Below are 25,796 nucleotides of genomic sequence, written 5' to 3' on the forward strand. Positions count from 1 at the left end.
GTACCTTCATGACCGCCTACTGCCACATACCTCCCAGCGGCCAGTAAGATCCCACAGATTGGGCCTCCTTCAGATGCCGTCAGCCAGACAGTGTCGGCTGGCGGGCCCCCAGAGAAGAGCCTTCTCTGTGGCTGCTCCGACTCAGCTACCCCCAGAGATCCGGACCATACCCACTCTCATGGCCTTCAGGAAAGCTGTAAAAACCTGGCTGTTCCGGCAGGCCTGGGGCTGTTGACCTCATTGTTGAGGTCCAGCCCCGATTAAAATGAATGTATGCGGTGTTGTGATTTTAAACTGTCTCTTTTCTCTCTCTCTCTCTTTTTTCTCTCTCTCTCTTTTTTTTTGTAAGCTGCCCAGAGTCCTTCGGGATTGGGCGGCATATAAATTTTGATAATAAATAAAATAAACAAATAAACTCCTTGTTTATTGATTCTCTCATGTAATTTCAATGCCCTTCTTCTTTTTCCTTAATCAGCTTGTCTTCAATTGTCAGTGTTGTTATCAATGGTGTTACTAATAAAATTTCTCCCTTTAAAGCCATAAGTTCGTTATTTTTTCTTCTTCTATGTCTAGCCATCTAGGGTAGGGTTCCCATCCATCTGGTTCCCTTTTCCGTATTCCCCTTTTTCCATTTACAGACAGAAACTATTCACCATAGATGTCAGCAGATTGTAGTCATTTTTCTCTTGTAGAATGTAGTCATTTTTCTCTTTATTGCTTGGGACTCTACCCTCTATTTTTCCCATTTGATAAGCATTTCCATCCTTTTCATCATATTTTTCTGTTAGGTACTCTAATTTTTCAAACATTTTCTCAAATGTATTTGATAATTTCAAATTTTAATTGCAAATATTATCTCTTGCAAGCTGATAGATTCTGTTGTTGGAAATAAGCCATTGTTTCCAGCTATAGAAACACTGCTGCTCTGACTTGGAAGATTTTTACAAGGTTATATCTAGGTTCACCATGAGATCTCTTCAAAGGAACATTTGTGTAAACAAATGGTGCTTTACTTCTTATCACTTTCTATAAACAATCTGAGATTTTAAAGTTTCAGACCAGAATAATCAGTAGTGAAAGTAAAAGTATTTTGTTTTCAATACTCAAGTTTCCAGTCTTTGAGTAGCAGTTATCTCCCCCTTTCTTGTTACAATTGTTGCAATTCTCTTTGTTACAATTCTCTTTTAATATTCCAAGTTTTTAAAAAAGTCAAATTCTTACATGAAATAGAGAAGAAAGAGTAAAAGACACATGTAGTGATGACTACATAACACACCAACCAAAACCATCCAAAGCTTAATTCTGCTGTTTATTTCTTTTATTCTTAGATTTAAATTAGCTTTAAGTTTTTTTACAGGCAGGCTCTTTTAAAACGGGTAAAAATTCCTCACCAGCTGTAAATACTTTCTCTTCCGTTTCCTTCCGTTTTGGAGCCATCCCTACTTCAGCAGCCTAGGGGCTGAGCTTTTAACGCCAGCTGAGAGACCTTCTCCTGCATCAATCAGGGACTTTGCGATGGCCCTATGATCAGCAGAACGTAGTCTTCCTGTTCATCGTCTTTATGGGACGGTTTAGGTCCAATTGGACCACCCAGCGAAAAAAGTATTGGCGGTAATCTCGGAGCATCGAGATCAGTGACTATTTCATAGCGACATAGGCTCCTCCTCCCCAACTAGTTCATATTTTTGACGGTTGCAGTATCCTGGGGTCCTTTGTGACCTTCTGACAAGCAGAGTCAATGCGGAAGCCAGATTCAATTAACAGCCTTGTTACTAATTTAACAACTGCATTGATTCACTTAACAACTGTGGCAAGAGAGGTCGTAAAATGAGGCAAAACTCACTTAACAAATGTCTCACTTATCAACCGAAATTTTTGGCTCAATTGTGGTCGTATGTTGAAGACTACCTGTACTGCTAGAAAGCCCTCACTGCAGGGTCTAACAAGATATCATGATTTTGACAAAGGGACTGAGAGCATGCCCTCTGCTAGGTCCTTTTAGGTCAGGGGTAGTCAACCTTTTTATACCTATCGCCCACTTTTGTATCTCTGTTAGTAGTAAAAATTTCTAACCACCCACCGGTTCCACAGTAATGGCGATTTTATGAAAACCTAATGAAAATGTTTTTAAATAATGCTATGAATTTTTTTTAAAAAGTCAATTAAATTTAAAAAAAGGAAAGTGCTTCAGTATCGGACAAAACCCTTACCGCCCACCATGAAAGCTGGAACGCCCACTAGTGGGCAGTAGGTACCAGGTTGACTACCACTGGTTTAGGTTGGATAGCAATGATAGGAGACAGATTATATGTGTCATCATTTCTATTCAACCTAAACAGATTAGCAGAGGGCTAGATACACACAGAGAGAGAGACAATATATATATTGTGATACTTGAGATGCAGCCACAATTCCCTAATATTTTAAAATATTTTTTCAACCATATTTTAATTTTAGGAGATTTATAGCTGTCATCCTTTTTCGTTTCTCCATATTGTTTATGGAAGGTGATTAGTGGTTTTTTTTTTAAGCAATATGATGAATATATTTTTTTTGCTAGACCAAAAGGGTGTTATTGTCTGCAGTGAGAGAAGAAAGATGTTTTAGAAAAAACAGCTAAAAGGAAATTAGTAGAGAGCCCTTCCATGCCATTTCCAAATAAATCCATAAGACTGTATTGCATGCACAAAGAATTGTAGTTTACTATAGTGAAATTTCAGTCTATTTCTCCATAGCCATATTTACACCAGAGAAATCTGTAACAGATATTACTTAAATGTTGTGTATTCACATTTGGATTAATGATTAATACTAATAGGTCTACTATACATATGTTTGGGCTGAAGTCTAAAGGTTGTTGTTTTACCCTAGTTACCTCATGATCAATACTGATTTTGTCATTAGTGTAATCTTTTATATTCTTTCAAAATGTGCCCATACAGAAAATTACAACTTAGTGAAAGAAATACATCCTCTTAACTCTAAGCTCATTTCAGAATGGCTTCATTTAGAATAGAGTTTGGTAGTGAATTTGGGAAGGCAGACTAATTTATTCATACAAAACTATTGGCTTGTGATTGTGCATGCATACATTTTTATTACCAACATAACATAAGATTCTGCAATTTCATTTGAAGATCAACATGTAGAAAAAGAAAAAAATAAAGTACTTAGATAGGAGATGATGCTCCTCAACTCCAATTAGGGTTAAAGGTTCATATATCCCTGACAGAAGAACAGAAGAGATGAAGATCAAGCCAGAAGTTCACATTATTGCTTCCTTTTATCAACAGACCAAAAGAATGTCATTTTGTAGTACAGAAAAATATGGGTGAGTTGAGTAATGTTTGCTCTATTTGGTGCAATCGGAGTTCAAAGCAACTCTGAACACAATTTGTTTTTAATGATAAATGCTACGAACTAAAACTTACGGTTCTTTGCACAACAAAAAAGGAAGCACTCTTAACTAAATAACTTTTGGGTTTTGCATATGTGCTTTTCTTGAATATATAAATTTAACTTGCATGGGATGTTTTAATTACTGGAAAATCATATTCACCAGGAAAAAGTTTGAATTCAGATAATTATTATCTCAGTCAAATGTTTGGAATCACTTGAGTTTAGGAAGCAGTTCTTTCAAGAACAAAAATGAAACAAAACAGGCTTTAGAGCTAATTTGGATAGCAAGAGGTTATTTTATTGTGCTTATTTAATTTACAAAGACTTGCATTCCTGTGTTTTTATCTAGATACTTGGTTATGTACATATGTTGATTTATTTGCAGTGGAACCTCTGGGTGGGTGGGTGGCTTTTTAGTCTTCTGATTGGGACAGTAGAAGCCAGTCAGGTGGCTTGTGCTGTGGAATGTAGATCAGAGAGGTGCTCACCCTTAAACTGAAGCTCTCTAGTAACAGGAGAGCCCTGAACTGAAGACAGGTATGCCAAGGTACACGGTGCATGTCCGAGGGGAATGGCTCACTGTCCCTTGTCAAAGTGGGACAAGCACAGTGCGATGGCTGGGAAAAGAAGCTCTGAGGCGTTACATCAAAAACAAGCCTGACAATGGAGGGTTTGCTTCAGTGGAAGAAGTAACATTCTACGTACGATGCTGCAAAGGACTTGGATTGCTGGACCATGATGATGCCTTGGAGGAAGTCCTAGAGGACAATGAGTTTGTGGAAGTTGGTAAGCAAACTGCATATTACAGGACTGAAAATATCTTGTGTACATCAAAGGGAAATGATACATTTTATAAACTGAAATGGTCAAAAAGGGAAAAGATGGTAGGAAACAATATAAGCTGGTCTCCAGAGAAGCCAATGCCAGCAACATGTTTACCTTTAAATGTAAGATATTTTAATCACAGTTATTTTCAAATACCTTTAAAGCATTTTTACAAAGGGTATTCAAACCATGTATTTTCCTTATTCATGAACTGAAAGAAAATATATTAGGTCTAAGCTGCTGTTTTTGATCTCACATTCATCATAACATCCCAGATTTTGTCTCTGTGCTGTTTGTCTTTTATCATTCCTCCCTATCCATTATCAAGCTTTTGACAATCAGTTTTTGATACAGGGATTTGGTTTCTAGGCTTCACATTGGCCTTCTGCATTTATTGTTAACAATATAAATTCGACTGCTATTTCCATAATGCCCATCCTCACCTATATGGGAAAAGTATGTGCAAATAATAAATATTTAGCGTATGTCTGACAAAATTGTGGTATATGTGTCATTGCTATTAAAATAGCATAGAGAGCTGATTTCCCCCCAGGTTCTTCTGGGGCAGAGATGGGAGATTATGAATTGGCTGGGGTTTTTTTTACTGTTTTTTTTTTATTTAGTTGTTGCAACCTACTCAGAATGGTGCTCTAAGATAGATGGCCATACAAATCTTTAAAATAAATAGGGGAATTAGGAAAAAAGAAATCATAAAGAGACAAAGGGAAATGGCATAATAAGGTTTGGATAATTCAACAAAATGACTATGATGAAGATAATGATAATGATTTACATTTACTGTATATGCCACACAATTCCCAGTGGATTTAGTGTGCTTGATTCTGAATGTGCTGGGCACATTTTTTATGAAAGAAAGGTAACCAAGGAATGATTTATCTGGACTTGGTAATGAAGAAAATCTATGTATTCATGGGATTAATTTCCCTTTCCCTCCAGTGATACAAGGAGATATGATGTCCTCAGATTTTATTCCATCTCAGCCAGAAGGTGTTTATTTGTATCCTTTGAAAAATATCTCAGATTTATCTTTTTTTTAAAGATTCCTAGGTTGAAAAGATTTCATTTAGTGCATAATTATATCCTTTCTCTTGATGATAACAGTAGCCTAAAAGAAGTTTAAATGAACAAAAGTAAAATAAATGCTCCAAAGTATTCTTAAATGTAAACCACCATCTTGCCTTGTTTATTTTCCTTAGTTGTTATTTCAGATATAGATACAGATACAGATATAAAGAACCGGAACAGGTATGGAAGAATGGTGGCTTATGAAGAACTAGCACAGCCTTCATCATGTGATCAAATGAGTGATCATTACCATACACTAGTGGGAACTGAAATTAAAGTCTGCTCCATATATATGTTCCATAATTTGGAATATAAATCCAAATGTGTTTGTTTCCTGTTCTCTCCCTATCTTGGTTTTTTTCTTCTTTTATACGTTTTAGATGATAAATATGCAGGCTTTAGAATGCTGTTCTTGGTTCTCTAATAATAAACCACGACCCTAACAATATGGCATGCTTCTGTGTGCATGTCTAGGTTCTGGTCTATCAAACACAGTGGGAATTACTTCTGAGTTAACAGAAGAAGCTACATTCCTAATATTCTCAAGTGTAGTAAATTGGCTGATTGCATGTCCTAAAAAAAGATGCTGGAACAAAGCATTGCAATCTAAGAGTTTAATAGTCTGAAACCTTGCCTTTTGGATATAACATTTTTAATTACATTAAAATAGTTCCTACTAGTAAAATGGTTCAGTTTAAGATTATTCTTTTTTTTTAATAAACTGTTGTGTGGTTCTCCAGAAGGAAGAGCAATATAAAAATTAAAAGAAGCAAAATGAAAGGGAAACTCTGATGGTTCCACTTCAATGCTTTTGATTGTACCCAAACATTAACAATAATCCCACAAATTACAGTTGGTTGTCATTATTGATGTCATGTTATTCTCTCTAACATAATTGTTTCATTCAGTATCTTTATTTAGATGGAAATAGTTTGACAACAGAAGATTTGGTCAATTTAGGAAAGGGGTTGTATAAAATCAAGGTAAATATCTGGAGAGATTTTGATATTTTTGCCCTTTACCCATAATTAAAACACAAACTAAGTAAGAACTTTTTTTCCCCAGCTTACTCCTGAAGCTGAAATTAGAGTCCAAAAATCCAGAGGTGTTATTGAAACTATTATAAGTGAACAAAGAGGTACCATTGCTTTCATTTTATAAAATGATTTTCTGGGAGCTCAGACCAATATTTCTCTTCTTCTGCTTCTTACTTTGTACCCCTAGAACTTGAGAGCAAACAAAATCCCTTAGCCAATCTTGTTCTGAAACAAGCAAAATGTGCCTGTTACACACCCAAATCATGGCATTATGATAATAGAAATAGAACTGAGTTTGCATCTGCTGCCCTAATGCCAGATACGCTCAGTTAGGAATAAAAACCACTTTCTGTAGAAAATGGGAAAACATATTTTAATATAAAATAATAAAAAGGTATTAAGACCAATCAGCTATGTTGCAATCATTGGGATAGAATGAAAGATAGAACGTGGGAAAGGAGCTGTCATGACCATCAATACAATAACCCACTTGTATGAAAAGTAGCATGAAGACAATGTTTCACCCGTTACTTCATCTTCTCAGATGTACTATTATGTGTGCCACATCATTCAGGACTGCAGCCAAAGGGGCTGCAGCAGGTAAATATGCACATGCCCAAGGAGACTGCCCTGGTTATGAAGCATTTTGAGAGGAAGAAAGCAAGAAGGTTGCTGCAATGAACAATGATTGTAGTGACCCCAGCATTCACACCACCTGCTTCTTTATTGCTGCCTCTATCACAAACCATTTTCTAAGTGGTACTTTGAAATGGTCCTGGATTACAGAACCCTATATAGCAGAGGTGGGTTGCTGCTGGTTCAGCCTGGTTTGATCAAACTGGTAGTGGAATTCAGCGTGGGTCGCAGAACCAGCAGCAACCCAGACCTGTCACGCCCCAAAACTGATTCCCTCACTGCCCCTTGGCAGCCACCATTTTAGATTTTAGTGACTGCACATGTGCACTGTTAAATTGATTTGCACATGTGCGAAGAACAATTTACATTGCACAGCGCTTCCACACACATGTGCACACAGCACACACACATTGCAAGTGGGTTGTGAATCGGCAATAACGCCGGCAGCAACCCACCCCTGCTATGCAGGCCTACCTGAACAGTGATGGCAGTAAACATAACCATCTAAGTCTCTTTCTTGAAACAAAATAGTAATAAATATAAAGTATCTGTTTCTTCCAGTTGTCTACGGAATCACAACAGGCTTTGGGAAGTTTGCACGGACTGTTATTCCAAACAGTAAGCTACAGTACGTCACTTTTATTTCTTTCTAAACTCTGTAAAAGCAAACTGTAAAAATATAGACAATTTCTAAATGATCAGCCTGAGCCAAAGCTATTTTTAATGTAGTGAAATAATTTCCATAGTTTTAATTTTTTAAACTTTTTTGCATTAAATTTAATTTCATAATGTAGTTTGAACTGACTATTTTCTGCTCTTTTCTCTCTGAGGGAGCTGCAAGTGAACTTAGTCCGGTCACATTCTGCAGGTAATGGAGGATTCATTTCTAATTATTTCATAATCATTTTTACAGTAATTTTCATCCTGATAATCTTGAAATGAACATTTTCATTTCAGGGGTTGGGAAGCCTTTGATTCCAGAGAGATGCCGTATGCTCTTAGCTCTGAGGATAAATGTCTTAGCCAAAGGATATAGTGGACTTTCATTAGAAACTCTTCAGCAAGTCATTGAAGCATTTAATGGTAACACGATAAGTGTTTTCCTGATATTTTTTTTCCAGACTTCAGTATTTCAAATACAATTGTTATCCTTTGGAAGGAAGTAAAGTTCCTACTAACAAGCAAAGAATCTTCTATGAAAAAGGGAAGACGATCTTTCTCTCTTCTCTGCCTTTCAATTAGTGGATTACACTTTGAATAAAACAATAGAATGCTAGAGTTGAATCATGTTTGTCAACATCAATATTATTTATATCCTGTAATGCTCTGACATAGTGGTAGCCACATCTTTCAAGTAGAGAATACATGGAACACAGGGTTCAATTGTTTGTTTCTTGGAGCTTGTCTGTTTTCTAGCAGAAGTTTTATTTCCCATCCAGGCAAGATCATCATGACTTTTAGTGGCATTTAATATCTTTTGCTGAAAGGAAATATAATAATAGCAATTATTATATATTCAGTCATTATGACTCTGTCAAGAACCTCATTTTCAGCACACTTTAAAAACACAAAAACCTTCCGTCCTTTCCATCTGCCACCTGAAAAATGCAGGCTAACACTTTCCTCTCACCCAAGTAACAACTCTTTATTGGGTTTACTGATGGATTGTGGGGAAGACAGGAAATAATAGCACTTGAGGTGCTTTGGGGAATTTGGGTGGGGTTGATTCCACAGCAAGATTTAAAAAGTTGAGATGGTGGCTATGATTAAAGTTCCATGTGTTGTTTTTAAAATTTGTGTTCCCATCTTGACTTATTTCACCATGTATAGTAGACGCCTCTGTAACCTAGGATAGTGGTAGTGAATAGAGAAAGCTGATTCTATGGTCCCTGCTGAAAGGCAACAGGGTGATTTTGGTTTGCCTTCCTGCTCAATGGGAACTATCATTAAAGTGCTCCACTAAAGATGAGGCGACAAAATACTGTATCACAAAGAGAAACTCTAATCAAAACAATTTTCCTCCTTAGCATCCTGCCTGCCTTTCATTCCAGAGCAAGGGACTGTTGGGGCCAGTGGAGACTTAGCGCCTCTTTCCCATCTTGCCTTGGGACTCATTGGCGAAGGAAAGATGTGGTCCCCAAAGAGTGGATGGGCTGATGCAAAATATGTAAGAGAGATACTTTCTAATGAATTGTAAATGGTACACAGGGTGATGGGAGGGACCATTAAAAGGGAAGAAGGTTATTTTCAAACTTTTACAGTAATGTCATAGAATGTTTAAAAAAAATGATATCCTGGTTCTATTCCTTCTTTTAAAAAACAAAGGCAAGTATGTTGCTTCTAAGGAAAAAATCCAAAGGATATATTTGGGGAATATCTTTACTACACCAACAGACCACAGGTAAGACTTCATGACCTCAGGTCTCACTATCAAGCAAGACACTGCAACAAGCAGGCTGGAGGTAAAGTGACACAAATGGTTTTAAATTCATAACATCTGGAGGGCCATTTTCAATGCTTCCTACATTTTCTGTTGCTTTCATGAATGCCTATGGGATGGCCATGAAGATGAATCAATTTTGACTCCTAGTTTTTAAGAAAGATTTTTGTCAGCCTGAATCTTCCATCTTTTGTGTTAGATTTTAATTAAGTTTAGTTGAGTTGAGTTTATTGGTTTTGTATGCTGCCCATTCCCGAAGGACTCCGGGCGGCTTACAATAAAAGGGGAAGGGGAATAAATAAGACAATACAACATTTAAAATACAACAACAACAGTAACCATTATTGTCCACAGTCTGTGGGAAGGTTGTTCCTAGGACAGAAAATCAAGTAAGTATTTGAACTCTTCTGTACTTCCAAGTCCATTTTGACTCTTAGCACCCGCCTGGATAAATCAGCTTTCTTAGTTTTTCAGAAGCGGCTTGAGAGCAAATGATTAGCCAAAATTATCCAGCTGGCTCCATGCCTAAGACTCTTATCTTTTGATTTTTAGCTTTGTGCCTTTAATAATTATATCATACTGGCTATCATCTTCATATATTCTAACATAATATATTTGTAGCCTTTAAAACAGAGGCCCCAACCTTTTCAGCACCAGGGACTGGTTCTGTGGAGAGAGATTTTTCCACGGACCAGAGGGTTTGTGTGGCTTTGTGTGTTGCCTGCATCTTGCTTCACTTGTTTACACGGACTGCAAAGTTAAGGCCATTTCCTCATGTTTTAGACTGCATAGCTTCTTGGTATTTCAAAATATTTAGATGTAGAATACTAAGAACTTCAATTCATTTGAAAAGTTTTTCTCACTTAATAAGTATACTTGGTATTGCCTTATAGGTGCTGGAAGCTCATGGACTCAAACCAATTACTTTGAAGCCAAAGGAGGTAATAAAATGCATTATGGTTTCCCAATACCACAGTTTCAATTGGCAGATAATATATATATTGTATACATGCGCACGCAGGGTGTGCACATGCTTTGTAGCTTCAAATGACGTGTCTGCAAGCCTCCGTGATGCTCCAGCTGCTCAGCGGAACATCGCGCAGGTTCTGTATGTGCCATGCACGTGCGCGGAAGCACAGACAACTTTAAAACACAGTAAGGAGCACGGGCGGGTGGGTGGGCCCTCCAGAGCACTGTACCGGAACGGTACCCGGTGCTCCAGGCAGGCTCCGGTACACCCGTACTTGGGCATACCGCCTGTAACCCACCACTGGTATGTATGTATGTATGTATGTATGTATGTATGTATGTATGTATGTATGTATATATATATATATATATATATATATATATATATATATATATATATATATATATATATATATATATATATATATATATATATATATATAATATTGAGTTGGGCATAGAGAAACAGTTTCTTTCTCCCACTTCCCTTCTATTTTAGGACTGTCCAATCTTTCCCCCCCTTTATAGTTCATTCATACCTTCCTTTGCCCAAGATCAACATAAGTTTCTTTTACATATTCTTTTCCTTATATAGTTGAATGGAATATATTTGAGTGTTTTGCATTTGCTGCTTCTCTGCATAGACACTTACAGAAAAGAGACCTTAAATTGACTATCTGTGAAACACTCAAGAGATTCAGACTGAAGCTTTGTGTCTTCACAGAGTTTTATAGATTGACAGGACTGCTAGGAAAGTAAATTGTAGCCAACCATGAGATATGACTGCCAGAAAAGTAATTTCTAAGTCAACAAATGTTGGAGTGACGGAAGTAGCTTCTTTCCCCACCCAGGCTGTTTCCTGAGATTGCTTTTGGCTGAAGCACAAGAGGAAACATTTTGTGTTGTTTGAGCCAGGAAAATATAGGAAGGGCAACTCATGTTTTTGAACGGTAAGACTCACTGAATATAACCCTTAGGGTGTGTGTGTTTTTTTGAAGGGTCTGGCTCTTATCAATGGAACACAAATGATAACTTCTCTGGGATGCGAAGCAGTTGAAAGGGCCAATGCGATTGCTAGACAAGCGGACATTGTGGCTGCCCTCACACTGGAAGTTCTCAAGGGCACAACAAAAGCCTTTGATACAGGTTGGTATTTTTAAAGCATAGTATAGACTAATTACCTTCTGTGGTAATTTGCTTGTTTATTATTTTCCATATGTTCGTTATTCAGAGACATATGCCAGAAAATCCCTCAGTAATTCTAAAACATACTTCTCAATACAATACAATAGCAGAGTTGGAAGGGACCTTGGAGGTCTTCTAGTCCAACCCACAGCCTAGGCAGGAAACCCTATACTGTTTCAGACAAATGGCTATTCAACATCTTCTTAAAGACTTCCAGTGTTGGGGCATTCACAACTTCTAGAGGCAAGCTGTTCCACTGATTAATTGTTCTGTCAAGAAATTTCTCTTCAGTTCTAAGTTGCTTCTCTCCTTGATTAGTTTCCACTCATTGCTTCCTGTTCTAGCCTCAGATGCCTTGGAGAATAGTTTGACTCCCTCTTCTTTGTGGCAACCCCTGAAATATTGGAACACTGCTATCATGTCTCCCCTAGTCCTTCTTTTCATTAAACTAGACATACCCAGTTCCTGCAACCGTTCCTCATATGTTTTAGCCTCCAGTCCCCTAATCATCTTTATTGCTCTTCTCTGCACTCTTTCTAGAGTCTCCACATCTTTTCTACATCGTGGCAACCAAAACTGAATGCTGAATCAGGGGTGGGTTGCTGCCGGTTTTACTACTGGTTTGCAAGGCGATGTTTTTCGTGCATGCGCAGAACAATTTACAGTGAACTGCATACGTGCAGTCACTAAAAACCAAAATGGTAGTAGCCCAGCGGCTTTGAGTGAATTGGGTCTGTGACATGGCAGGCATGGGTCGCTGCCGGTTCTGCGACCCAGACCTGAATTCCACTACCACTTTGGCCGAACCAGGAGCAACCCATATCTGGTTCTGCTACTGAAATGTCCCTTCAAAGTGGCAGTTTAAGCAACAGTAGTCAAATTTTGGAGACAGTGTGCAGACTTCCTTATTTTAGGCAGGAAAACTTTCTGTTTTTCTTGCATTATTTGAGGTTTTATAGCTAACCACCAGACTATTTTGACTTGTATTGGGGGAAAGAGCCAGACGTCCATGAAATAAAAAGGAAGTGTATTTTGAGGAACAAAATCTAAAATCATTTTAGTGAAAACATTTTGAGCTTATAGAAGTTCCCTCTCTTTTTAAAAATTGCTTTATGTCTGATGATGATCTAGATATGGCAGGGTAGACATTACAGTGCCTAAAGCTTTATGAAACAAAAAAGAACGGGATTGATTAATTGTTCTAACTGTCAGGAAATTTCTCTTCAGTTCTAAGTTGCTTCTCTCCTTGATTAGTTTCCACCCATTGCTTCTTGTTCTACCCTCAGATGCCTTGGAGAATAGTTTGACTCCCTCTTCTTTGTGGCAACCCCTGAGATATTGGAACACTGCTATCATGTCTCCCCTAGTTCTTCTTTTCATTAAACTAGACATACCCAGTTCCTGCAACCGTTCTTCATATGTTTTAGTCTCCAGTTCCCTAATCATCTTTGTTGCTCTTCTCTGCACTCTTTCTAGAGTCTCTACATCTTTTCTACATCGTGGCAACCAAAACTGAATGCAGTATTCCAAGAGTGGCCTTACCAAGGCATTGTAAAAGTGTGACGAGGATATAAATATTCTTGTCACACCTATAAGTCACATGAGCTTGCCACCAAACAATGGACAACAATATTACAGATTTTATACAAAACATATGCATTAGTTTGCAAATTTGTGGCATATATTTTCAACAATACTAATTCTCATTATGGCAGCCAAACTAGCATTATCACATATGACAAGAAAGGACCAGTAACTTAAAAATAATCCAAAACTTTGCAGAAGCATGAAAATATTCAGAAAAATACTTTAACACAGGGGTGTCAAACTCATGGCCTGCGGGCCAGATGTGTCTTGCACTGGCCACACCCACACCCAGTTTAGTGAAGGGGGAAAAGTTGTGATATGTCATATGACAATGATGTGACGAAGTGAATTTTATACCACTGCTTTAACAGAAACAGTTCTTTGGAAAACCAAACAATTCAACTAGAATAGGTTAGGTTCTATGCATTATGTTCCTGGGCCTAGATATTAGTTGATTGCTGTGAGTGGAGAATGAAAGTAACATGGAAGTAAATAATCATTAAAAAAAAAAAAAGGAATAATGTTTGGATCCCAAACAAAAACATTCCATAATTACACCATTTTATTTATAGGTCCCATTCATCGAATGGAATAGGAATACACTGAATGAATGAGCACCAAATGTTTTATACTACACTGCTAGATTTTGATTACAACTTTAAATTATTTTTTCCTGCACTGCACTTTCCATATAATCTTAAGTTTATACAAAACTACAAAAGAAGAATTTGTTTTCACAAGTAAAGGGAAAGTGTTACCTCTTTATCCTTATTGCTTTTTTGTTTATTTATTGCTTTTTAAATTAATAACAAAAAAGAAAAGAATAAATAGAAAAATAATTGCGGAGGGGAATACATAGTCAATGAGATTCAAAAAATAATAAAAAGTGCTATAATGAAAAAGTGAAACAATATGACAAAAGCAAATTACAGGTAGTCCTTGATTTATGTCCACAATGGACCCCCAAATTTCTATTGTTAAACAAGACATTTGTTAAGTGACTTTTGCCCCATTTTATGACCTCTCTTGCCACAGCTGTTAAGTGAATCACTGCAGTTGTTAAATTATAGCACAGTTGTTAAGTGAATCTAGTTTCCCCATTGAATTTGCTTGTCAGAAGGTTGGAAGAGGTAATCACATGACCCCAGGGTACTGCATTTGGGATAAATGCATGCCAGTTGCCAAGCATCCAAATTTTGATCAAGTGATCCTCAGGATGCTGCAACTCTCGTTAAGTGTGAAAAATAGTCGTAAATCACTCTTTTCAGTACCGTCGTGACCGTTCTGACCTGGGCATCCCCAACAGCAAGAAGCCGAGTCCTCGTCCCACTAAACCCTTTTATTTAATTTACAGTAAATTCCTCTCCAGCAAAGTCTTTCCTCTCCCACAGACTTTCAAGATAATTCACAATTACACAACAGTGACTAAACAAATGATTGTAAATCAAGGACTACCTGTAAACTTTTGTATTATATATCATTATATCATTATATGTATGTATGTATGTACGTACGTATGTATGTATATATTCGTATGTATATATTCGTATGTATATATTCGTATGTATATATTCGTATGTATATGAAGTCTTCAATCCATTGAGTGGAAGAGGTCATAAATTTATCTTTCCAATGTTGCAGCAGTAAGGGCACAGAGAATTTCAGTTTCACATCTCATTTAGTTCAAGAAATATTAACCTCTCAGAATTTTAAGCTTTTGTCATACAATCATCTTAATATAATCCATTACTTTCTCCCAAAACTTGGTGAGTATGGAGCATTGTATAAACATGTGTTTTAAAGATGCATTGTGCTTATAATGTTTCCAAAAATGTTGTTTTGACATTCCTTATCTATACAAATCCACTAAAGTCATAACTTCAGGTCCATTGACATTCTTGCTATATAGGTAGTTCTTGGCTCACAACCATAATGGAGGCTACCCATTATGGTCAGAAGACATGACAGCCACTAAAGAAAGTGCCCACATGATTGCCTTATGACTACCCCCCAACCCTGCTCTCCCTCATGCAGTCATTAAATGAATCCATGGGTTGTTAAACAAAGAAAGAAGTGCCTCGGGTCCTGGGAAAAGCCCTGAGAGGCCTTTCTCAATTTTCAAAGGTGCCCATAAGTCAAGTTGGTCAAATTTCAATCCTCCCTTATTTATTTTCTGAAAATATTTTAACTCTTTATCCTTACTTTAAATCAGATATTCATGCACTGCGACCACATCAAGGGCAGATTGAGGTAGCTTTTCGATTCAGGTCCCTTTTAGATTCTGATCATCATCCTTCTGAAATAGCAGGTGAGTAATCATTGGCAGTTGATATATACTTCATTTATCCAATTAGTGCAATCTTTTTTTAAAAAAACTGAAAATGACATTCCAGCTTAATTTAAAATATTTTGAGTCATGACTACTATTTGTAAAAAAGAAAAATCACACATATAGAATACTACCGGCATTGCTCAAGTATTTATTTAAAGGTGGGAAATGGCTGGACCAAACATAATTTCTCATGTTGGATTTTCCCCCTTACCAGAGGGAGCCCCCTTGTGGAGTACTGTGAAGACATTACAATGGCAACTCCACTGCTCTGTACAGTAGAATCCATTTTACGGCAGTACAGTAGAAGCCATTTTAAGGCACAACAGGAAGTATCTTAACAGAACACACATTCCAAGGGGTGTTAGGGGTGTCTTACCCACACAGTATTTTTTTTCCAGAGAGTAAGTCATTTGTTTACCAAGTTTGGTTGTAATTGCTTGAGGCGTTCCAGAGTTATACTGGAACACACACACACACACACACACACACACACACACACACACACAGACATTTTATTTATATATGCTGGTCTTGTTGTATTCGGGTCTTTTCCCATGTAAGATTGAGATTGTCTTGGCAATGTTTCGGCGAGGTCTCATTCACCATCTTCAGGCTGATGTTTTCAGCTTAAAGCATGGTCGGAGCTGCCGTCTTTCTATAAAACTTGGTGGGGGTATATGGAGTGCTGGCTTTGTTTCAGTAAGTGGATTGATTGGCTGTGTGGATGTATCATGATCGGTAGATTGGTGCTGGTTGGTGCTGGCTGTGTGTCCACTGTTGTTTTGTGTTGTAACGGCCTGGGTGGTGGGTGGGGCTCGTTTGTTGACTAGGGCTGGTTTCAAATCAACAAACAAGCCCCACCCACCACCTAGACCATTACAATACAAAACAACAATGGACACACAGCCAACACTAATCAGCACCAATCTACCAATCATGATACATCCACAAAGCCAATCAATCCACTTACTGAAACAAAGCCAGCACTCCACACACACACACCAAGATTTATAGAAAGACGGCAGCTCCGACCATGCTTTAAGCTGAAAACATCAGCCTGAAGATGTACAGCATTGTGAAAATTTCACCAAAATAGCAATGCAGGTCTTCTAAAACAAACATTATTTGCTCTGTTTTTTTTTACAGAATCGCATAGATTTTGTGATAGAGTGCAAGATGCATACACATTACGTTGTTGCCCTCAGGTAAAGCTTCAGAAATTCCTTCAGATAAACAGTATGTAGTCAGGATCTTAATATATTTTCCAAGTTAACCAAAGTTAGTTTTATAAGCAAATGAAATTCATAAGTAAAACTAATGGCATTAACAAAAAATTTTAATTTCAACAATTGTACTTAAAATGGCACTTGTTAATAAGTAGTACCACCTGCTTGCTGCTAAGTGGCAGCACTCTGTCAACTTTAACTGAAGTCCGAAAAATTAAACAGGGTTAGACAGGCAAGCATATGGATTGGAAATCAACAGGAAATCCCAGGATATGCAGGATAATTTCAGAAAATAACTTCTTAGGTGAAGAAGACAACAGATCATTATCAAATTGTTCTCAGGAAAATTTCACTCAATCTTTACTTGAAAGAGACTTACTTCAGCATGTGAGCCTCTAAATATTCAGTCTGAGCAAGTTATAGTATCTAGCCAATCTTGTCTTAACTTCAAGGGTAATTCTGATTAGATATAACATAGTACATAGGTCCTATCCTGAGTATCAGGGCTCTAGTACTTGCAAAAAGCAGCCAGGAAGAAGATAGTAATAAAACATTGTATTGCTGCCAACATTTTATGGACATCTTTATCAAAGTCACCAGGAGCTGAGATTGATTTCAAAGTGATTATACTGTACAAAAAAAATGTTTTCCAATCAGAGATTATATTTGTTGCAGAAGTAGAATCTATATGGAACTATTATTTCAAAGAATAAAAAACTCATCAATTAGTTGAATAATTCTAGACAATAATTTAACAATAGTGAAAAATTGTGATCTGTAAATAGATCATTTACAACAAATTAACCATTGCTGCATGCACTATAGTTATAGTTAAACTTATTAAATACATGTAGCATATTGCATAGGAAACCTACACAGATATATTTTGCAGGCTTTGTTTATTTTTTATTGAGTCAATACAATATATACCTTTCCTTAATTGCATATGTTCCACCCACACTTGTGATCCAACCTAACATCAATTTGACTTAAATCCTGTAAAGTATGCTGTAAATATAAGTTGCATACTTTCTATTACCTATAAAATCTGAGACATTAATGTTCTGTTTCATCAGTAAAGATGGAAAGGGTGGACTTGTTTTAACAGACTTTCAAAACTGAAGCCTCTGCTTCTATTGGCTGAGAATGTAGAAAGTTATAGTTCAACACATACAGATGGTGACAAGTTGAGAAGGTTAGCTCTAAAATGAATAATGGTTTACCAAAAAATAGCTAACATCTATCTTTTTCTTATAGGTTCATGGTGTTGTGAATGACACAATTGCCTTTGTAAAGAACATAATTACCACAGAGATCAACAGTGCAACAGACAATCCTGTATCCTTATTTCTTTTTAAAATAAATTGGTTTTTTCCTCTTTAGGAGTTCTATTACAAGAAGTGAACTTGGGTTGTGAGACAGATAGATGACAGAAGATATATTATTAGACTGGGTTGGGTTAGGTTAGATTAGATTAAATTGCATGATGATAGATGATAGACAGAGAGAAAGATAGATAATAGATAGATATAGATCATGGGTGTCACACTTGCGGCATCACATTGTCATCAGTGACATATCATGACTTTCCACTCTTTGCTAAAATGGGGGTGGGCATGGCCAGCACGTGATGCATTGGCCCATTGGTCATGAGTTTGACATCCCTAAGATAGATAGATAGATAGATAGATAGATAGATAGATAGATAGATAGATAGATAGATAGATAGATAGATAGATAGATAGATAGATAGATGATTTATTCCTAACAAGAAGCTACATAGTATCCACTATCTTTCTACATTAATACATTAAACATTTAAGGTAACATCATGTACCCTGGTCTGACTCCTTGCTCAGAACTGAACCATTTACTAAATATTCCATTTATGCTCCTTCATTTTTAGTTCCATTATTATAGCTCTCTTACTATATTTAACAACTGATCTTCTACTTCATATTTGTGCAAAAACGTTCAAGCCTATTAATTTTATCTATATTTTCTATGCATCAAAGGGATATATGCTTACCTCCCACTCAAATCACTTTAAAAACGATTTGCTAAGTCCCACCTGTATCATGAAATAAGTAAACAAATTAATAGATTAAAAATGTGGAGTTTAGGCTGATCAAAGCAGTCATTTTTAAATTTGTCATGTTAATTCTTAATTTTTTTGGTAAAGATGGTTTTTGCTGACCGAAAGGAGACAATTTCTGGAGGAAATTTCCATGGTGAATATCCAGCCAAGGTAGGTGTCTAAAATGTCTTTCTCTAACATGTATTTGCTAATATTGGAATTGGGGGGGCAGGGCAGGAAGAGGGCTAAAATTCCTATCTCTAAAACTATTTAACTTGCAGGCTTTAGACTACCTTGCAATTGGTGTCCATGAACTTGCTGCAATTAGTGAAAGGAGAATTGAACGGCTCTGTAACCCATCACTCAGTGAATTGCCCCCATTTTTGGTTACAGAAGGAGGTCTAAATTCTGGCTTCATGATTGCACATTGCACAGCAGCTGCCTTGGGTGAGTACTTAGGCTCACAGGCATTTGAGGACTTGGGAAAATATGCTCACCTGAAATTGGGAGTATTGATAACAGTACATCCTGTCTGTTTTATCATAGTACTGTAGTGCATACATTTTTTTTTTTACAATTTCTCTCTTATGCATAACTCGTTGCATCTAGGACTATCAATTACAATCTGGCACTATGCCAATACTTCTGTACATCGATAGCACAATTCTATATATGCATTATCTTCTTAGGATAAATAATAGTCTGGCTCGTAGGCTTATTCCTAGATATATATGCATAATATTATAGTACTGTGTCTTCATTTCAGCCTTCATGAGTCTAGGAAATATTAGGTAGGTAGAGGGGAAAATACACTCAGTTATATAGAAATATCATAGAAGCTAATATCCTACCACAGTTGGGCTATTTCATCAAGACAACAATCTGAAGTTTACCTTCGGATCAACTATGGCAACTGTCATAGCAAAGAAAAAAAGATACAAAGCAGAGGTGGAATTCAGCAATTTCTGACCAGTTCTGGAATTGGTAGTTCAGTAGTTCAGAGAACCAGTAAATACCACCTCTGACCAACACTGCCCCCATCTATTCTCTGCCTCCTAAGTCCCAGCAGACTGGGAGAGAATGGGGATTTTGCAGTATCCTTCCCCTGCCATGCCCACCAAGCCATGAAGCAATGTCACCTCCACCAAGCCACGCCCACAGAACCGGTAGTAAAAATTGTTGAATCCCACCACTGAGACAAAATTTATGGAAGGCCTGCACAGTATCCGAACTTGAACATTATTGAAATCTGTATGGAGAATTCAAGCATATAGTGCATGCAGGGAGATCTGGCAATTAGCTAGAAGAGTTCTGAAAAGAAGAGATTTAAAACATTCTGAAAGCAGAAATCGAAAGATTTTTAGGTAGCTACAGGAAACATTTGGAAGCCATTATTTCTACCAAAGGAACTATAGCAAAATATTGTAACTGAAACCATTTTCAAATTTCTGTACCTGCCATATTTTATTTTATTTTGATTTTGAATCTGTAAACAGTTACATGTAAATAGTTAAGTAGGCATTCAGTTTTAATGAAGAAAGATACCAAACTCCAAATACCAAATTCTACCAAGGCAGATCTTAGTGTTGGCTTCTGTTCACTTCAGGATACATTAAAATGTAGAATTTTACCAGTGCCCAAAGTTTTTGATACAGTACTATTATTACAAAGAACTTTCATGACTGACTGTTCTTTACATTGGGACATTGTCCCCTTTATTATTTGCTTTTATTTCTTCTGGACTTTTTCAGTTTCAGAGAACAAAGCTTTGTGCCACCCTTCTTCTGTGGACTCCCTTTCAACCAGTGCTGCGACAGAGGACCATGTATCCATGGGAGGATGGGCTGCAAGAAAAGCGCTTAAAGTCATTGAGCATGTGGAACAAGGTAAAGCTAAGTAGCAGCCTCTTAGGAAGACACACAGGGCATCACGGCAAGGCTTCACGAGGTACATTTGTGTGTTAGATTCCTATGAGGCTGAACAAAAGCAGAATTCCAAGACAAGCAGTGGCACAGTTAGAGATAGGAATGGGTAAATCGGTTTGATTCCTCTTGTTCCTTGCTTTACAGGGCTTGTTTTTAATCAACTATCCAGACCAGAGGTGGGTTGCAAATCTCAGTGCTACCGGTTTGCTCGTGCTTGCGTGCACGCAATGCTTCTGCGCATGCAGCCTCCCACCACTGCCAATACAGGTTCACCCAATCCAGGCCGAACTGGGAGCAACCCATCTCTGATTCAGACACAAATTGATTGGTCTTTTTGAAATATACAGGGAATTTACTTCCTTTGAAAATGTGTAAGACTATCTGGTTCTTGGCCTTTTTCTTTTCTTTTCACAATATCACTTGTGTGTCTCCTATTTTTTAGCAGATCATAAGATCACCCTTACTCATAATATAGCCAAATTTTGCCTTGCTGCTACAAGAGTGTGGTAGCAAATATTGTCTGATAAAATTGCATTTATTTGACACTTACATTTTCTTCCCATCTTGATCCTTTACTTTTTAGTTTTAACTTCTTTTAATTGTTATTTTTATGATATATGTAGCACTTCATGCATGTACATCAGTGGTGGGTTTCAAATTTTTTTAGAACCTCTTCTGTAGGTGTGGCCGGCTTTGTGGGAGTGGCTTGCCGGCCATGTGACTGGGTGGGAATGGCTTGGCAGTCATGTGACTGGGTGGGCATGGCCAACTTGTAAATGTGGTGAAACTCACTTAACAACGCTCTTGCTTAGCAACCAAAATGTTGGCTCAGAAACTCTGGCATTTGAAGCACGCAAGTCTTAAAGTTGTCAAGTTACAAGACCCTTGCACCTCTAACCCTTTAGAAAAAAAACCCAGGGGTTTTCAAACTTGACAGTTTTAAGACTTATGGACTTCAACTCCCAGAATTCCTCCTCCAGTCATGTTGGCTCAGGAACTCTGGCATTGAAGTGTGCAAGTCTTAAAGCTGTCAAGTTACAAGACGCTTGCACCCCTAACTAGGAAAAAACAACCAGGGATGTTCAAACTTGACAGCTTTAAGACTTTAAGGTTTAGATAGGACTCTTAGAGGTGGGGCAATTGGTGAGCCAGCCAATCAGTGAGCGGTGGGTGGGGCAAGCGTGGTTCAGACAGGCGGGGGGAGGGAGCTGGAATCGGTTGTAAAGGGCACGGTAGATTTGTGGAACCTCTTCTATAGAAGAGGTTAGAACTGGCAGGAATGCACCCCTGATGTACATCTATATGTACAAACACCAGTCAAAGACCTGCCTATCATAGTCCCACATATCTATAGCAGGCTCTTCTTAGAGCTGCTTCAGAAAATACTACAAAAGAGACACCGTCCCTGAGGTGAACCCACAGCTGCTGTGACTGTGTGGACTGTGTGCTACAAAGAAAAGCTAAAGAAAAAGCAAAGATTCCTGATAACTTCATACATTTTCAACAGTGAGTCAGGTTTGGAAGATGAATATCAGTGTGACTTTGTTCATGCTGGCATCCATTTTGCCATGAATCTGCTGGAATTAAAAATTAGCCTTTGTTTCCAGCAACATTTGTGGCTAAATTCTTTAACATCTCTAATGAGCTTGAGGAGAGATGGAAAAGCTTAGCATCTAAGTGACACAGCAAGACTTTTTAAAATACAGAACTATTCTGAGGGGCATATTTAGGCTCCTTCAGACAGCTGCTTCCTCCTCCTCTTCTTCTTCTCCTTCGCATATTGCCACAAGTTCAGGGGTCTCTTTTCGTATCATTGAACACCACTTTGCCCGGTCAGCTTCATCTCCAGGGCATAGGCCTGCAGCTTCTACATCTTCGTTGATGGTGTCTTGCCATCTCTGTTTTGGACGCCCGTGAAGTTGCCAGCCATTGACTTCTATTTGATAGGCAGTCTTGGCAATGGTAAAAGGTGCTGCTCTCAGGACATGTCCATACCAGTGGAGCTGGCCTTCTCTCATCTTCTCTATAATTGGTGCCACAGCGCTAATGTATAAAGTTTAAGTCTGTAAATATCAAATCAAAAATATGTTTTTAGTTGCTGATCTTAGACAGATTGTCATAATATACTTCATTAGAGGCTAGAGGAGTTCAAGTGAAAAAGTTGCCCTACCCTTTTATTATTATTATTATTATTATTCTGTAGGTATCTTATTTTTCCATTTGAATAGCTTGGTGCAGATATATTCTTAATGGCATTGGATATTATTAAATCATTGTATGTGGTTTATGACCATAACAAAGATTTGGTTTCATGATTACATCATTTGTCAATATTATGGCTATGGTGCTTGCCCTTGTTGTTTATTTGTTGTTTATAGTTTTGCCTAATGTTTGTACAATGCATGTTAATTTGTGGTCTTGAATTGGCCTAATAAATAAACTGTCCTAATTTGACTTTTACTTTTACCTTGATATTTAACCTATAGATCAACCTCTTGCACTTATTGGCAAATGACAAAACATTTCTAAAATTTCTTCAGAACTCCATTCTCAGTCACATCCTTAAAGTGCCAACTGGGTCCTGTGACGTCAAATGTTGAGTGTTACATCTTGAACTCTTTCAGCTAACCAAGCATTTTCCTATTGCTTGTGTTCACTAGTGCTAGCTATAGAACTGCTTGCAGCATGTCAGGGCATTGAGTTTCTACGCCCACTCAGGACTACAACCCCATTGGAGAAAGTCTATGACCTTGTGCGGTCTGTTGTCAGGTATATCAAACAACGATTCCCAGGGATTATAGTTTTTGGGAACATTGGGCAAATATTAACAGAACCATACTAACAGGACTAAATTTAGGATTTTTGTTTGACTTTTTTCAGGCCTTGGATGAAAGATCGTTTTATGGCCCCAGATATCGAAGCAACTCAGCGATTGCTTGTGGATCAGAAGGTAAGTTGTTGTTATGCATACACACCAATGCATATAACTTTGTATACTTAGCAATTGTTCATAATTCCTTACAAGATTTAGTATTCACTGTTCTATGCAAAATATTTAAATATTTAACAATGAAATGTTAAATATTTAATGATACTCTTCAGATGTGTTAGGACTATAACTCTCAGAATTCCCAGTCAGTAGAAGCAAGGTTAAATCAGGGTTGTAGCAGCGACTGTGAAAAGATAATAACATATTTATTTCAAATATATTACCTGTTTTCTATTGTCAAAAGTTTCCCAGGTCAACTAATTAATGTCAGGAAACAAACAAAACAAAATCAAACCATAAATAATTCTAAGAAAATAATTAGCAAGCCAATAAAAACAAATATTCAAACTAGGATCTGTTAAATGCGGAAGAAAAGGTAGGATATCTTCCCTTGTTAGTAAAGAGGGTAGTAAGCAGAATTTCAGAATAAAAAATAAAAAATTGGGAAGATTTTTTATCGTGTCTTGGTGATGTGGGCAAACTGGCTTCAATCAGTTACGCTAATAAAATCATAACGAACGAACAAATGAATGAATAAAAAAACCTTGCCTTCTAAAAACATGCCTTCTAAATGCAGTCTGAACTTCAGACCCCATAAGCCTTAGCTTTATAGCCAGCAGCAGACATCTGTAGGGCAAAAGACCTATAGGGCATTAGTTGCCTGTTCCTAATTTTAGTGTGTCTCCTGTTTATTAGTTATTTTGACATGTGTTCCAATATCTTGCTGAGTTTCAGGATCAGACTTTGCTTTTTCTTCTAACTCACTTTTATATTTTCTACATCTAGGTTTGGGAAGTAGCTGAACCATACATTGAGAAATACAGAAGGGAGCATATTCCAGAATCCAGACCCATTTCCCCAACTGCATTTTCTCTATCAGCCTGTAAAAGTGCTTCTTGTCACCACTATCACCCCAGTGATTCTGAAGAACAGGATGAACTGTGAAAACTGTCAGAACTGAATCTCAGTATTTCATATGCTAGATTGTTGTACGTGTCGTAAATTTTCTGTTGTTTATTCTAAAGGGTATTGGGAGAAGGGTGTTATTTCCAAAACCAAAAATACTGATAAAAACGTTGTTGAAATAATTTTGCTATTTCACAAATTGAAAAAGAGAATATATAGATTTAATTTATTACAAAATAAATGGAGAGGGGGCTGGAATGTAATCCTGTGCAGAAATTACATTTCATGGCAAAGTTAATAAAAATCAATGTTAAGCCAAAATTAATATGAATACACTGTTCCAGTATATTACAATAAATAAATTTAATGTTACAATTTTTACAGAAATTAATTCTTAAATCTTTTCAGAAACGAATACTAAATTCACACTTTATACCAAATTAATCCAGCACTAGAACTGTGCATAATATGCAGAAGCAATGAAATATTGTAGAAGTATAGTAAACTACAATTTGGTAGTAATGCCAAGCTTGAAGGCTATAAGCCACATCTTAAAAGTTTATAAAACTATATCCTTCTTCATATCCTCTTACCTCCAATCTGAAAATAAAGGTTTGTTAAACAAACAAACAGCTGTTGATGAGCTTCTTTGCATGAGATAGGCTTCCTCCTATTCCTAGTTAACAGAGCTAAGGCAAGCTTTGGATTTTTCTAATCTAATGTGGAAGCACTATTTCCCATCTTTTCCTATACAAGCCTAAATGTGATATTTTGGTGATGACTCTTATGATGCTGTGGACGATTTGAAATTTGCCTACATTCTGCAAGCATGTTGCTTTCTATCCAGTCATTGTGTTTTTTCCCTCCATGGCTGATTTTGTTTTGTGCTGCTAGAGTGACATGACTTGAAGAGAGAAGTAGCAGCAGTAACACTAATCGAGTAAAGAAGTAATCTGAATGTAAGCACTTTCTGTAGCTCATTGATGCTGCTATAGGTTCTAGCTTATCACATTCTCTGGTTGTGTTGAAAGAGATTCGGGGATTTCTAAAACAAAGCACAATATTTCTGACATGTGGCTGAAGCTGTCTGTCCATCCTGTCTCCTCATCTAGTCTCAGCATACACAGTGGAATTTAAGAGTCGGTTGTGTTAATTGATGATTGGGAAATCTGTTAAT

At 37.2% G+C, this 25,796-nt stretch overlaps 1 protein-coding gene across 1 annotated transcript; it reads left to right on the plus strand.

Annotated features, from left to right (window-relative positions):
• The first annotated feature begins 3,856 nt into the window (after positions 1–3,856).
• Positions 3,857–24,994, plus strand: HAL (histidine ammonia-lyase). Its single transcript, XM_087723333.1, has 20 exons — positions 3,857–4,185; positions 5,182–5,242; positions 5,454–5,490; positions 6,219–6,293; positions 6,376–6,448; positions 7,545–7,611; positions 7,814–7,851; positions 7,941–8,066; positions 9,011–9,150; positions 10,317–10,364; positions 11,391–11,538; positions 15,377–15,472; positions 16,643–16,701; positions 17,980–18,060; positions 18,905–18,970; positions 19,081–19,246; positions 20,551–20,685; positions 23,385–23,493; positions 23,605–23,674; positions 24,500–24,994. Exons 1-20 carry the CDS (start codon positions 3,939–3,941, stop codon positions 24,656–24,658), a joined length of 2,001 nt encoding a protein of 666 aa, XP_087579459.1. The 5' UTR covers positions 3,857–3,938; the 3' UTR covers positions 24,659–24,994.
• The last annotated feature ends 802 nt before the right edge of the window (positions 24,995–25,796 follow it).

This window comes from Thamnophis sirtalis, unplaced genomic scaffold (assembly GCF_051295495.1).
Source record: "Thamnophis sirtalis isolate CommonGarterSnake01/CBP01778 unplaced genomic scaffold, rThaSir2_p1.2 scaffold_9, whole genome shotgun sequence".
Classification (NCBI taxonomy): domain Eukaryota; kingdom Metazoa; phylum Chordata; class Lepidosauria; order Squamata; family Natricidae; genus Thamnophis; species Thamnophis sirtalis.